The following is a 15,057-nucleotide window of genomic DNA, read 5'->3' as shown; positions in this document are numbered from 1 at the left end:
TTTAAATCCTAATATTGCAAGTAACTTTAACTTTAGCCTGCTAAGCTGGTAATAGGGTAAAGAGTTAGGTAAATGAAGTGAATGCATTGTCAAAATTGTAATCTACGTTTCGTCTGAAGTGTAAAAATCAAAACACGTATTATTCATTGCGTTAAACAAACATTGTTTCTACAATTCAGCTGTAATGTTAACCTCTCTACGTTTGCAGTAATTAAATAGTATCGTTTTTTGCAAACCGAATGGGAGTTGCGCAACTGCAGTGCTTACATGAGCGTAGGAAACACACGCTTGCGTGCTTTCCTGAAGTGTGATTGGATGAGCAGAAAAAGAGCTGGCGAATCATCTCAGGAAAGCCGAATAAACAGGAGCAGCTGTCTGGATGCAGGTCATATGATGCGTCGCGTTTTAACTGATTCTGCAAATTTGAGGAAGAGGCGGTTTTACAGTGCTTTAGTTTTCGCTTTAACTAAAAAAGATTGTTTTAAACACAGTAAAGTACAGAAGAGGCATTTACTTCGTCTTTAAAGCCGGTGAGTATTTTATGAAGTGTTTTGCAAGATGGGAATTGTCAAGACGGTTTTGACGTTGAGGTAAAGTTGGTTTGATATTCGCACATGTGACAACTTGTGACAGTCTCTATATTGTTTACCGCGATACTTCCAATATTCGGTCTGACAGTCGCTTAAGTATGACTAAGTATGTGAAAAAGGTTATATTTTGATAGTCAGTGGCTGCTAATATGATTTCCCTATTTGCAAAGAATAACGTTACTTGTCTGAAATTATATTAAGGAGACAGGCTGAATGTGCAAATATAAAACCAACACCACCCCATGTTTTTCTCGTGAAGTTGTGTTTGCAACACAGATAAGAACTCCAAGACTTTACATTAAGAGTCATCAATCACTTTCTTGCTAACGTTAGAGCTTTTAATGCATTGAAGCAGATAATATTAATGAAGCACTGAAGACCAGTTTCTGTTTAATCACTAACCTAAACAGCTGTCAGTGTTTGCTGTTTTACCTTACTTCCATTTGCTTGTACCTAGGGCAATGGAGTCTTCTATCTACATGTATTTATTATTTATTACCATACTGTACAGCACTTGCACCAAAATTAATGGAAAACAACAACAAAATCCAATGAAAGCATTCATATCTTACATTCTGACTACACAAATGATCAGTGGTGTAAAGTAACACATTTCAAATACTCAAGTTACTGTAATCTGGACATTTTTCATAGAAATTGTAATTTAGTAAGTAGTTTTATAAATATGTACTTTTCCTTTCCTTTTAGTACATTTTTAGTGCTGTATTAGTACTTTTACTCCACTATTTTTCTTCAACCTGCAGTCACTACTTTCTTTTTTCTTGTCTATGGGATTAGAAAAGTCAGTCCCATTCCTGTTCAAATCACACAGGTGGTAAATCGCATCATTCTGAACAACCTCAAGACATGGGTGCTTTATAAATGCAGCTAACCATTTGGAAGCATTAAAAGTGTCCAAAGAAGTGTCCAAATCCTTACACAGAATGAATGAGAATCTGTTTAGACCGAATGTCACAGATGAGAAGATGAAGTATGATGACTGAAATGGCCTTTAACAATCAGTAAATGCACTACAGAATGTTACATTTACATGCAAACAAATTACATGTAATCTCATCAGATTTTAACAGCGTAATACTCGTATGTTTAAAAGGGGCTACTTTTTACTCATTCTTTAAGTAATATTTACTTCAGATACTTTTACTCGCACTACATTTTTGGGCAAGTTATTCTACTTTGTCTTGAGTATAAATTGTCAGTACTCTTTTCACCACTGCATATTATATAATCGAGTTAAAGTTGGTTTTTTTTATTCAAACATTTAGACTTCCTCCTTTATAATATAATGTCAGAAAAGTATTGTCGAAGTACAACATTGTTCACAGTCGATAAAATAATGCTAATATTGTTATGAAGTCAGACTTGCAAGTGTACATTTAAAGTACCATGGTAAGCAAATCCAGGGAGCATGTCACAAGTTGTCATTGAATGAATTTGTGTATCTAAAACCAAATTTACCTCAATTATAATACATACATATTGGTAAAGGTTAGGCTGTGGTCTAGATGCAGGATTTACCTGAAAACTGACTGAAGAGGTATAAAGTTCTAAGCACATTGATTCGTTAACAAAGATCAAGGGTCTGTGTTTAAGATCACAAGATCATACTGCAACCTCAACAGCGGTATATCAAAACTTTATTGGACCAACTATAAAACAGCCATTATGCCATGGCCCTAAACTGTCTCTTGCCATTTAAAGCAACAATGACTGCAGCAGTGCTGGAAGAGTATCGACACAAAATCCGGACTGAACTGGACAGAGTTGTGGATTTCTGGCTCAAATATTCCCATGACAAGGAACACGGGTGAGATGATTCACATTTTAATACATGGTTTAGTAGAATTTCCCCTATACTTTTTGTTGTGTGAAATTTGATTAATATACTTGCAAATGATGAAGCACTGAAACTAAAAGGGTTTCCTAAAGGGAGACACATTGTCTTAACATAAATGTTCACGTTTTTAACTGAGCATTTGGAATTTTTACAGATGGCTGTATGATGTGTAATTAGCTACTTTTTCCTCAGTTATTGTTGGTTTTATTTAAGATAATTTATTATACACTTGTTTAATGTCAGTTTTATTATGATGATCTTAGTGGATATTTCAACTGCCTTGGAAAAGATGGGAAGGTCTACGATGAGCTGAAATATGTCTGGTTGCAGGGGAGACAGGTCAGAGCTTTTCAGACTTTTCATGTTGAAACTTATTATTTATAACAACCATCAGCTGATGAAGTATTTTAATTGAATCTTTTTGGTCAAAGTCGGTGTAAAGTTGATGTGTCAGATGTGTCTTAATGTTTCCACCAGGTATGGATGTACAGCAGGCTGTATCGTACGGTGGAAAGATTTCGCAAACCTGAGATTCTTGAGGCTGCCAAATCAGGTCTGTCTTTCTCTATCTATCTGTTAGTCTGTCCGTCTTATTATCTGTCAATTTGTCTGTATGTTTGTCTGTTTGTCTGTACATGTACAGTTGAAGTGAGAATTATTAAACCCCTTTGAATTTTTTTTTTCTTTTTTTTTTAAATATTTTCCAAATGATTAACAGAGCAAGAAAATTTTCACAGTATGTCTGATAATGTTTTTTTCTTCTGGAGAAAGTTTTATTTGTTTTATTTCGGCTAGAATAAAAGCAGTTTTTAATTTTTTAAACACCATTTTAAGGACAAAATTATTAGCTGCTTTAAGCAAAAAAAAAAATTCCCGATAGTCTACAGAACAAATCATCATTATACAATGATTTGCCTAATAACCCCAACTCTGCCTAATTAACCTAGTTAAGCCTTTAAATGTCACTTTAGGCTGTATAGAAGTGTCTTGAAAAATATCTTTCATCATGGTAAAGATAAAATAAATCAGAAATTAGAAATGAGTGATTACAACTATTATGTTTAGAAATGTGTTGAAAAAAATTCTGTCAAACAGAAATTGTGGAAATGATAAATATTGGGGCTAATAATACAGGGGGGCTAATAATTCTGACTTCAACTGTATTGTCTATTATATCTGTCTGTATATACATGTATTTCTGTCTCTGTTTTACATGTCTGATCATCTTGTCTGTTTTTATATGTCTGTCTATATATATTTGTCTGTATATTTAACTGTATATCTGTCTGTTTGTCTTTACATGTTTGTCTGTCTCACCCCATCTATCTGTCTGTTTGTCTGTCTATCTATACATTTGTCTGTCTATATATGTTCATGCCTATATATTTCTGTCTATTTGACTGTATGTCTATACATGCAAGTGTCCATCTGTCTCTTTATATATCTTTCTATATTTGTCTGTCTGTTTATATACATATATATATATATATATATATATATATATATATATATATATATATATATATATATATATATATATATATATATATATATATATCCATCTGTCTATAATATAATATTCTGTATTTCTGTATGTATGTATATATGTGTATATCGTTACTGGCCCGATCGGGGCAGTGCTGCCTTGTCACTAAATTTTAATAGACGGCAACATAACTGCAGCATCAAAGTATGAGGCTAAAAGAAAACGTCTGCATCTAAGGTTTTGATTCTGACTGAATCAAACCAGTGCAATCTTGCTTTACCATGAGGCTGATAATCAATGTTCTCTGTAAACCCAGACAGCAAACAGTCAATCAAATGCCTGTAAACACAAAGATATTGTGATTGATTTCTCATGAAAGAGTATGTGCAATTCACAGTGAATATTTATAGCAAGAGGAAATGAGCTATCCATGAAAGAAGACCGCTAAGTTTTTTAGAACAAGTTTTTGTCAATACAAGGTGTAGGTATACAGACTCATAAATCGAACCAGAATAAGCTCATATCTAGTCGTTTTTTTTTTTATATGTTTTATCAATTAATAAAATGATACAGCTGATTTATTTTGCAACCATCTGTATATTTATGTTTATTTAAAGAAAAAATAAGGCGATTAAACTAAAATTTCTCATTTGTAATGGATTACAGATATATTTTATATATTATCTAAAATCTTTCAAAAAATTTTTAAAATCAGACGAATTAATGAAAAATATATATTTTGTGTGTTTTCTTTATAGTAACTGTTAATTTGGGTTAAGAAAAACTAGGGGAGCGTCTTTGTCACTTTACTCAGTTGATTGTTTGTATCTCGGCTGGTAATCTTTAAGCCATAACAATGCAGTGTAAGAAAGACTGATGCAAACTAAACTGAAACTTTAACTAGACAGTGAGCAATTCAACTTTGGTACAGGCTACTGGTCAGTTTGTCCATTTAGATCTGGTCGGTAATATAAAATATTCAATGTTCAACTCTTATACACATACATGATGATACACTACTTAAATGGAATGCTAATCTAGAATAATTTATCTTGAAGTGTCAAAAAATATTAATAATAATGGCTTCTTGTTCTATAATAAACATTATTTTTGATTAGAAATAGTAATTTCAATTACTTGTTAAGAGACTAAACACTGCACATTAGTAACAAAACATTACAAGTTGTTTATTACAACATTTTTATGTAGTAACTATTTCACATGAATATTTACATATACAATAACTACTGAATACCGTCTTTAATTTCAGGTGCTGCTTTTCTGCAAAAATTTGCTCGAGTCGAGGCCTCCCGCAAGCCAGGGAAATGTGCCTTCTGCCTGACAAGAGACGGTCGAGCAGTGAAGGTCCAGAGGACGATATTCAGTGAATGCTTTTACGTAATGGCCATGGACGAGCTGTCCAGGATTACACAAGACAAAGTGATGCAGGTAAAACCGTTCGCCAGCATGTCACTTAAAACATATGACATCATATACAATGGAGAATATATGTATTCAACGTTATTTTTCTCAGAAAACATATTTCTAAAAGTGCTGTTGACTTGAAATTTTCAGCAGATGTTGATTAACAACTGAAGAAATACAAATATGACAACAAAACAAATATAATTAGTTTACAAATTAAGTTATGTGTAATAAAATGAAATGAGGGGCGAAGCAGTGGTGCAGTAGGTAGTGCTGTCGCCTCACAGCAAGAAGGTCGCTGGTTCGAGCCTCTGCTCAGTTGGTGTTTCTGTGTGGAGTTTGCATGTTCTCCCTGCGTTCGCGTGGGATTTCTCCGGGTGCTCCGGTTTCCCCCACAGTCCAAATACATGTGGTACAGGTGAATTGGGTAGGCTAAATTGTCCGTAGTGTATGAGTGTGTGTGGATGTTTCCTAGAGATGGCTGGAAGGGCATCCGCTGCATAAAAACTTGCTGGATAAGTTGGTGGTTCATTCCGCTGTGGCGACCCCTGATTAATAAAGGGACTAAGCCGACAAGAAAATTAATGAAAATGAAATGACACAGGAAAAAAGTATTGAACACTTGAAGAAAGGGAGGTGTAGAAAGCCCAGACAGCAGCTAAAATCTCTCAGTAGTTCTTCAGCATCCCTCTGCCCTTCATTGTAAATTAATGTTAGTTGCTTCAGTCCAACATTGCATTATCAGGAAGATGACCAGAGTGGACATTTCAGCAGGACAATGATCCAAAATTAAGCCAAGGAAGCTCTTAAATGCTTTCAGAGAAAGAAGCTCAAGCTGTAGAATGGCCAATCACCTGACTCGAATCCAATAGAAAATAAAAAATAAAGCTCAGTTTGGATAGATAGATAAATCCCACAGAGGGATCAAAATTTTTACACACTTTTGAAATCTGTGAACAAAACTCACACCTGAGCAATGCATGTGACTTCATTCTCCATATGAGAGGCTTCTTGATGCTAAAACTACTGGTTATGTATTAGGTTGTATATATTTTATAGTCAGGTTGCCAAATGTTTGCCCCTGTTCACCCTAGGCAGATGCTGAAAGCATGATGGATCAGCTGGTGTTCTGGGTTCAAACTGATTCATCATCACTCGGCCGTCCTCAACTTCCTGGGGATCTACCTGTCAATAGCATGGCAGTTCCCATGATGCTCCTGTGCTTGGTAGATCAGCTGACAGAGGACAGACCAGAGGTTGCAGAAAAGTACAAAGATCTGAGTGGATGGTGTGTGGAACAGATTCTACAGCATATACAGGTCAGTAAACATGAAATATAAGCCTTCACTAAGCTTAAAGAATGTATTCACTCCAAAATGAAATTCTGTTAGTAATTACTCACCCTTATGTCATTACAATAATCTTAAGACCTTTATCTTCAGAACAAAAATTAAGATATTATAGATGAAATCTGAGAGCTCCCTCATCCACCATAGACAGCAATGATAGCAAGATGTTCAACGTCCAGAAAAGGAAACAAAACCTTCTTAAAACATTCTGTGTGACTGCAATTATTTAAAACTCCTAGATTACTGTCAACATTGTTTATAAATATCTTCCACATCAGAGACCATTTCAAGGTGCACATTTACTACTGGCATTACAGCACTAGGGTATCACATTGCTGACACTAATGGCAATATGTTGTACTGTATGTAATAAATGCACACCTTGACCTGATGCAAGGAGAGGTTGTATTTACTGTTGTTTTTTTTGTGTGTGCTACAAGTGTTTTTGGAGCTTTATATGATTACAGTTAAACCACTAAATTCACATTAAATATTTTAAGAATTTTTGGTTCCTTTTCTAGACTTTGAATGTCTTGTGATCATTGCTATCTATGGGGGTTGAGGGAGCTCTTATATTTCATCTAAAACAGAGAGATGCCCAGACTAGGGGCCCGCATGCCAAAGTTGGCCCATGGTAACCTTGGATTTTGCACGCCGTTCCATTTGAGAGGAGAGGGAAAATTTGGTAGAGGGTTGGGTTAACGCCTTTTAATACACTTGGTCATTTTTAATTTAACATGACTTTTCATTTGTTAGTTTTATTTTTAAGAAACAAAAAAAGAAATTCAGTATTTCAATTAACTGTAGTAAATGAATCCAATTAAAAATAAATAAATGAATATACTGTTGCTCAATGCATGGACCACAATTCAGAAGTCATCAGAAAGCAAATCAAGGCAAAGGCAGGTTCAGCTTGACTAGTGTTTTCAGCATTAAAATTAAATGGAATTCTTATGTTTTTATTATAAAAGGTTGGTTATAAAATATAATATCATGTATATGTAAATGTTTTCTATTTATTTTGTAGAAAATTAAGAAATCACCTTGGCGGTATTGTAAAACAGTTTGACTTATTTACAGTCGGCCCACAGCCCTCAGTCAAGCTAGGTTTTTGGCCCTTCATAAGAAAAATTTTGGGCACCCCTGATCTAGCATATCTTAATTTTATTCTGAAGATGATTTGAATGGGCACCCTGGTGGCACAGTGGATAGATTGATCGCCTCACAGCAAGAAGGTTGCTGTTTCGAGCCTGGGTCAGTTGGCATTTCTGTGTGGAGTTTGCATGTTCTCCCCATGTTGGTGTGGGTTTCCTCCAGTTTCCTACACAACCCAAAGACATGCGGTATAGGTGAATTGGGTAAATTAAATTGTCCAGTTTATTCCGCTGTGGCGACCCCTGATTTATAAAGGGACTAACCCGAAAAGAAAATGAATGAATGAATGAAGATGATTTCAAGATGTCAGGAAATTGGAGTAATTAATAACAGAATTTTCATATTTGGGTGAACTACTCCTTAATTGTGTGAACCTTCTTCAGTGCTTCAAATAGCAAAGTAATGGAAATTCGTAGATGAAGTGAACTCCGAATGATACCTGATCCAAAATTCTTTCATCTTAGAGAGATGGAAAAGCCATTTTGGAAAATGTCACTTTGAATGGAAAGGAGCTTCCTGGCTGTCAAGGGCGGTTGCAGAACCCTGGTAATGGAACATTTCAAAATAAAACAATCGTTGGCATCATGATAACATATTAATTATTGTGCGTTCCCTTTAAGGATTTGCTTGTTTGTTTTCAGCATCTGGTAGGTGTCTTATTAGAGTAAATCCAGCATGTTCATCCTTTAATGTTTCTCTCTAGGTCATGCTCTTGAAGCCGGCTGGTTCCTGCTGAAGTACGCACTCACAAAAGGAGATGTTCAGCTGCAGAAAACTGCAGTGGAGAAGTTCATGGAGGTTCCATTCTTCGCTGGATGGGACAAACAGCATGGTGGCCTTTTCTATTTCCTGGATGTAGATGGTCATTGTCCGACCCAGGTTAGACTATGTCTTTGATTCACAGTCGAGCTGGTGTTGGATAGAGTAATAGTGATGGAAGAAATTAACTAGCAGCAAAGACTATAGAATACACAAGACGTTTCACTCGTATCATTTTAAATGGGGAAAAACGGACAATATGGCAAATAAAGCCCGCCTTCTAGTACAGGAGCCAATCATCGATTGCTACATGATGAATAAAACCCGCCTTCTAGTACAGGAGCCAATCATCGATTGCTATATGATGAATAAAGCCCGCCTTTAGTACAGGAGCCAATCATCGATTGCTACATGATGAATAAAGCCCGCCTTTAGTACAGGAGCCAATCATCGATTGCTATATGATGAATAAAGCCTGCCTTCTAGTACAAGAGGCAATTATCAATTGCTATAGACTAATGATACTCTGGGGGAGGAGCTCAGAGCAGACATGAGTTTCTGCAGATTTTGTGTGATTTGGACGTTTAGAAATGCAGCTAAAGACAGTTGTTTAATTTTATATGCGATTCCTATGAAAATTCCTAATATGAAATTCAATGGTAAGCTTGGCAAGCAGTTTTGGAGAGTTTGACATTTCCCCATTCAAACAGAATGCCCGAACATACTGCCCAAGAGGTGTTTTAAAGATGGCTGCCGACTCATCTTAAAGGGGACTTTGCTAGCAGTCAATAGATGCGTTCGACTTCATGCAGCTCTGCGCAGATCAATCAAAATCTGTCTTAAGAAGTTTGTCTGTTTTGACGCTGCGCAGACATCTTGTGATTGTCACATGTGGCATCAAAATACTGTGACAGCGCTCCGAGATCAGATGAATGATTTAGCCAGTGCAGCATCTAAGGAGCGACTGCAGAAGCTGAGATGACGACACCGATATTACATGATTGGCCGAGTTCACCACATGACAACAACCACGTGCATTTCAGGTTTATTATTGGACAACTTCCGTCTCACATTTTTTTAAACAAATGATTAACTTTTTATGCCATCTCTATCTTGTACATCATGCTTAGACTTTAAATATTGTACTGCAGTAGGCCAAATAATCTTTTGTTTAATAATTAGTTTATCAAAGCTAGATTGTTTGCAGCTGTTTATTTTCAACTATTTCCATACAGACCCTTTACTGTATACAGCTTCTCATACAATTTAAATGATAGATTTTTAGTGGATAACCAAATATCAAGACTTGTAATATAATAGTCATCATTGATCATGCCACCTCTTAACATTTTCTTAACAATACTTTTATCTTGTCAAGCCGTTTATAGCTGATATAGCTAGCTTTTTCTGTGAAATGTCCACTGAAAGTGTAGTTCACTTATTTTGGGAACGTCCTTTTGTTCAATCTTTTTGATTAATAAATAATTAATCTTGCCATGTGATCTGTCATCATGCAGCAAACTACGAGCCCGAGGTGTCTGACCTGACATCCTCGTTTTCAGCTCCGCCCCCACTGGGCTAATCTCATTGATTGTCGGCTGCAGCTGTGGTTCAAGTCGAATGCATCTAAAGAGATCAGCCATGCGCAGTTGTGGGCAGAATCAATCAAGCCATCTTCAAAAGATTTTGCTTCGTACTAGAACTCCTGACCAAAGGATAGTTCACCCAACCATTAAACAATTATGAATACCGAAAGGGTCAATTCACCCCAAAATGAAATTGCAAGATGAAAAGCAAGTGGTTCCAAACCTTTACAGAGTTCTTTCTTCTGTAGAACACAAAACAAGATATTATGAAGAGACCAGCTGTCATTAATATCAATAGTAGGAACAAAAATGACTGTGGTGGTCTTCTGTAGTTCTGTGTGTTCAACCAACGAAAAAAAATCTGTAAATTCTCGTTTTAAACTGTTTTAAACTGTTCAAACCGGATAAATCAATGCACAGACATGTTCAAAACCGGCTACTTCTAAGGGCCCTTCAATTGGCTTTATTTCATGTGATGGGCATAGAAGGCAATGCAAGTGGCCGTTCTGAGGAAATAATTTTTGTGTGTCTGTTTCTGTTGGGCAAAGACATGAGCTCTTCAGGGTAGAACTCTACTAATATGCATTTGTGTGTGTGAACAGTTAGAGTGGAATATGAAGCTGTGGTGGCCTCACTGTGAAGCACTGATTGCGTACCTGATGGCCTACAGTCACAGTAAAGAGCCTGTGCTACTGGACCGGTTCAGATTGATCTACAACTACACCTTCAAACACGTAAGACATCTATTTCACACACATCTCAGTATTTAGATACTTTCTGATCCCTTGTATTTTTTGCTCCAGTTTTCTGATGAGGAGCATGGCGAGTGGTTTGGATATCTGAATCGTCAAGGTGAAGTTGTGCTAGACTTTAAAGGAGGACCCTTTAAAGGTGAGGGGTTGTGGAGAATTAGCTTCCACCAGTCATTATTTATTGGCAACCCGAGGCCTGTAATAACTTTTCTGAAACCAAAAATTCAGAGTTGATTAATTGAACTGAGTAGGTTGATTTAACTCAGGTAGTCAAAGGAACTATGACTATTAAAACCATGATCAATAGAGCTCTGATATGATTCTAATTCACCATGGCAGCAAGACCCGAATAAAGTAGTCCACATACTTTTCCCCCCAGTATGACTGCAACCATAGTGGATATAATCATGTATATCTGTGAAAAGAGTTTTGAAAATTGCCACATTAATGCATAGCCTGATTACTTTTAACCACAGTTATAGTGCAAGGAAATTTGCAGAACAGTAAATGATTGAACCCACTGTGTATATACATTTTATATTTAAATATTCAGATTGATCTACTGCTAACCAAAAAGAAAAAAAAATTCAGATTCACAAAATGAGCGCTATTATAAAAATTACAAAAAGGCAGATTTGGAAATTGAGATCCTGAAACGGAGTCTTGAAGTGGAGTGTACAGTCAGAGATGAAGTACTTTGATAAATATGAAATGCCAATAGAAACAAGCTGTCGAGTTTATATTTGTTAGCAAACATTAAACAGTATTTAATGGTTGAATAAATCAAGAAATTGTGGCATATATTTTGACCATCTACAAAGGAACACAGCCTCCACATCTCAAGGCCATTTTAGTCACTTCGCTGATGAAATTTTTTTTTTTTTTTAATGAATCTGATGTATGGCCATATATACATACATAAAAATAGTTTATATATCGTGTAACAAAACAAGCACATATTTGTAATTTTCACTCCCATATATGAACTATGGGGTGACACGGTAGCACTGTGGGTAGCACAATTGCCTCACAGCAAGAAGTTTGCTGGTTTGAGCCCTGGCTTGGTCAGTTGGCATTTCTGTGTGGAGTTTGCATGATCTCCTTGTTTTTGCGTGGGTTTCCTCCAGGTGCTCTGGATTTCCCCACCAGTCTAAAGACATGTGCTACAGGTGAATTGAGTAAGCTAAATTGGCCGTTTTGTGTGTGTGTGAGTGAATGAGTGTGTATGGATGTTTCCCAGTGATGGGTTGCAGCTGGAAGAGCATCCGCTGCGTAAAACATATGCTGAATAAGTTGGTGGTTTATTCCACTGTGGTGATCTCAGATTAATAAAGGAATTAAGCCGAAAAGAAAATGAATATCAACTACAGTAAAGCTGCTTCAGATCAGGATAGATTCAAAGTGTTGTACCATAATAACCCAGTTAAAGTGACCTACCTTTCAGAGATGGGACTGACTTAGCCAGCTTTCTCAGGTTTTCAAAGAGAAAAGCAAAGAAAAATAGACTTCTGCTGTAGGTTTTTCTTTTACCCACTTGAATATGTCCCACAAAAAAAGGAAAAATATTATAATATCTGGCTTTTATACTTTTCCTGATCATCCTTGTAATCGACTTGAGCTCATTCAACATGCTATTTCAAGCAGTGAAGAAATGATGACTTTAAAAACCTTGTTCAATATTTACCCCCTTTTTTCCCACCATTCAGGCTTCTTCCATGTTCCTCGATGTCTCTACATGTGTGAGAAGCTTCTGGACAGTCTTCTTGACATACAAGATGCGTAAACATGCACATGATGATCATTTAGGATAAATGCAGTTCTACAGTTTTATTGATATACATTTAAGCATTCTAATGTTGCCTTTTACAGCATTAACGTCAGCTTTAGATTACGTGTAAACTTGTCATTTTGGTTTTTTTGTTTTTCTGTTTAGGATGAAAAAGGGACCATGATCTTTTAATTGTCATTTTGTTTATTATGGCCAGTGCTGTGTTTGCTAAGATGTGAAGAGTTTTTATTAATTCCTACATACAACACTTTCTCATATTCGGTGATAAGTAGGCCCATCTGGAATTTGTGTGTGCAAAATTCCAGATTTTTAGCCCATCATTAATTCTGTTTATAAACTTGAGTAAATGTGTGTAAATCTAGATTTATTCAGTTTTTCAATTAGTTTGAGTTATATTTTAGTTAATGTGCAAGTGTTCGTCTGATTTATGTACAATGCAGTTTGTACAATAATATTTTGTGTCTTTTACTACATATATTATGACAAACTTGCTTTATTAACCAAATAAAGTAAATCTAATTGGATTTACATATTAAACATTAAATAAAAGTAAAACAAAATATATATATATATAATATATATATATATATATAATTTTTTATTTCATATATTAAGGTTTTAGTTTTGATACTTCCAAAACAATTCCGCAGAAATCTGCAGACTTTTACCAAAATTCTCTGCAGAAAAAGTAAAAAACGTCCGCAGATTCCGTCTGGCCCTAGCGATAAGTTGAAACTGATAAACGTCCTGTTTTTTTTTTATGCTGGTCTTATGAATTTCTCTAGACCTTATAATTCCTACATACATGATTAAATCACATGTAAAGACATCCTTTAAATAAATATGTTTACTGAAATCTTTGCTTCTGGCTTACCTTAATCAACACTAATCATTTAGCCGATGCAAGATTTTTGTAAAGCTCTGTACTCTCCCATACACAAATCTACACTTGGGTCTCAGAATTTCAGCAGGTGAATGTATTCTTTAGTACATTCCTACAATTACAGAACTGAAACTGGTCACCTTAGAATTATAAAGGTTCTATTTGACATTTTTTTCAAAATTAAGTTATTGACATGCTTAGTAATTAACTTATTTACATTATGGGATGTTTATGTTGTTTACATTGACTTTTTAAATAAAAAAAAACAAATGTTACACACGTACTGTTTGCAATGTGGAATGCAAAACCTTTTCTCAGTATCTCAAAAAGCTTAATGTCTCAAAATCATTCAGAACGCAGATAGACCCTTATAATTCCAAGGTGACAAACAGTATATAAAAAAAAAAGTCTTTGCAGTCTAAACCATATGCCATGTTTTTAGTTTCTTGCATTTACTAAAGTTACTAGTATTAGGAAACAATGATTTTAATTGTTCTTTTGGTTTAGTGTGTCAGTATGTCAAATACTAGATTTAACATTTTTTGCTATTTATCATTGGAATAAGAGGAATCGATTGCAGCATGCACAAGGAATCAGACAGCAGCCAGCAGAAATCTGATCTCACCATCATAATGAAGAAACTCAAGACTGACTGAATTCAGAAGATCTGTGGCAACATCTCCAGGACACTTCAGGAAGTCTTCCTGCAAAGCTACAGTACTGTTTAAATAGACTTTCTTTTGTATCTAACAAAATTAAGTCACCATTTGCTGCACCCACCACATATGTGCAAGTGTAAAAACAATAGCTGCTTTAATTTTCCAGAATTTTTTGCAAAGCAGTTTTTAAGTATTTCCAGATGGGCTAGATAAGGGTTTCTCAACCATGTTCCTGGAGGACCACTAGGCCTGCACATTCCCATGTCTCCTTAATCAAACGCATCTGATTCAGATCATTAGCAGAGGCTGAAAGAGCTGTAAGGAGTGTGACAAAGGAAACTTCCAAAACATGCAGTGCTGGTGGTTCTCCAGGAACGTGTTTGAGAAACACTGGATCAGATGATCTCTGTGTGGAGCACTGGCTGCTGGTAGACTCCTTGGCTGTTTCTCAATATGCGTTCTTCAGCGTTCTTGCGTCGTCGTTTAACATCATCATCAGCTGCCAAAATTCAGTTCCAATTCTCAAGACCGCAAGTACTGAGGACGCGTGAAACCTCCCGGATGTGATCTTGATATCGAGGATGCACCGATGCAGACTTGAGCACCAAACTCGCTCTGGAAGTCGCAGAAGTCATTGCGACTGGAAGTGGGAAGCGCAGCATTTCTTTTTAGATTTATTATTAAAGTTCAGAGATATAGGCCAAGTTATTTACCTCAGGAGTTTCCGTAAATGATGCGGTGAAAGTAAACATTACCATGACCATCT

The 15,057-nt window shown here is 35.9% G+C and overlaps 1 protein-coding gene across 1 annotated transcript; it reads left to right on the top strand.

The window, feature by feature from the left end:
• The first annotated feature begins 388 nt into the window (after positions 1 to 388).
• renbp (renin binding protein) lies at positions 389 to 13,273 on the top strand. The gene is made up of 11 exons (NM_001126443.1): positions 389 to 530; positions 2,313 to 2,418; positions 2,712 to 2,787; positions 2,926 to 3,001; positions 5,205 to 5,383; positions 6,454 to 6,678; positions 8,328 to 8,409; positions 8,567 to 8,742; positions 10,811 to 10,942; positions 11,012 to 11,099; positions 12,667 to 13,273. Exons 2-11 carry the CDS (start codon positions 2,318 to 2,320, stop codon positions 12,741 to 12,743), a joined length of 1,212 nt encoding a protein of 403 aa, NP_001119915.1. The 5' UTR covers positions 389 to 530; positions 2,313 to 2,317; the 3' UTR covers positions 12,744 to 13,273.
• The last annotated feature ends 1,784 nt before the right edge of the window (positions 13,274 to 15,057 follow it).

The sequence above is a fragment of the Danio rerio genome, chromosome 8 (assembly GCF_049306965.1).
Source record: "Danio rerio strain Tuebingen ecotype United States chromosome 8, GRCz12tu, whole genome shotgun sequence".
Classification (NCBI taxonomy): Eukaryota; Metazoa; Chordata; class Actinopteri; order Cypriniformes; family Danionidae; genus Danio; species Danio rerio.
The sequence above is the reverse complement of the archived record's forward strand: the minus strand, read 5'-3'. Positions and strand labels throughout refer to the sequence as shown.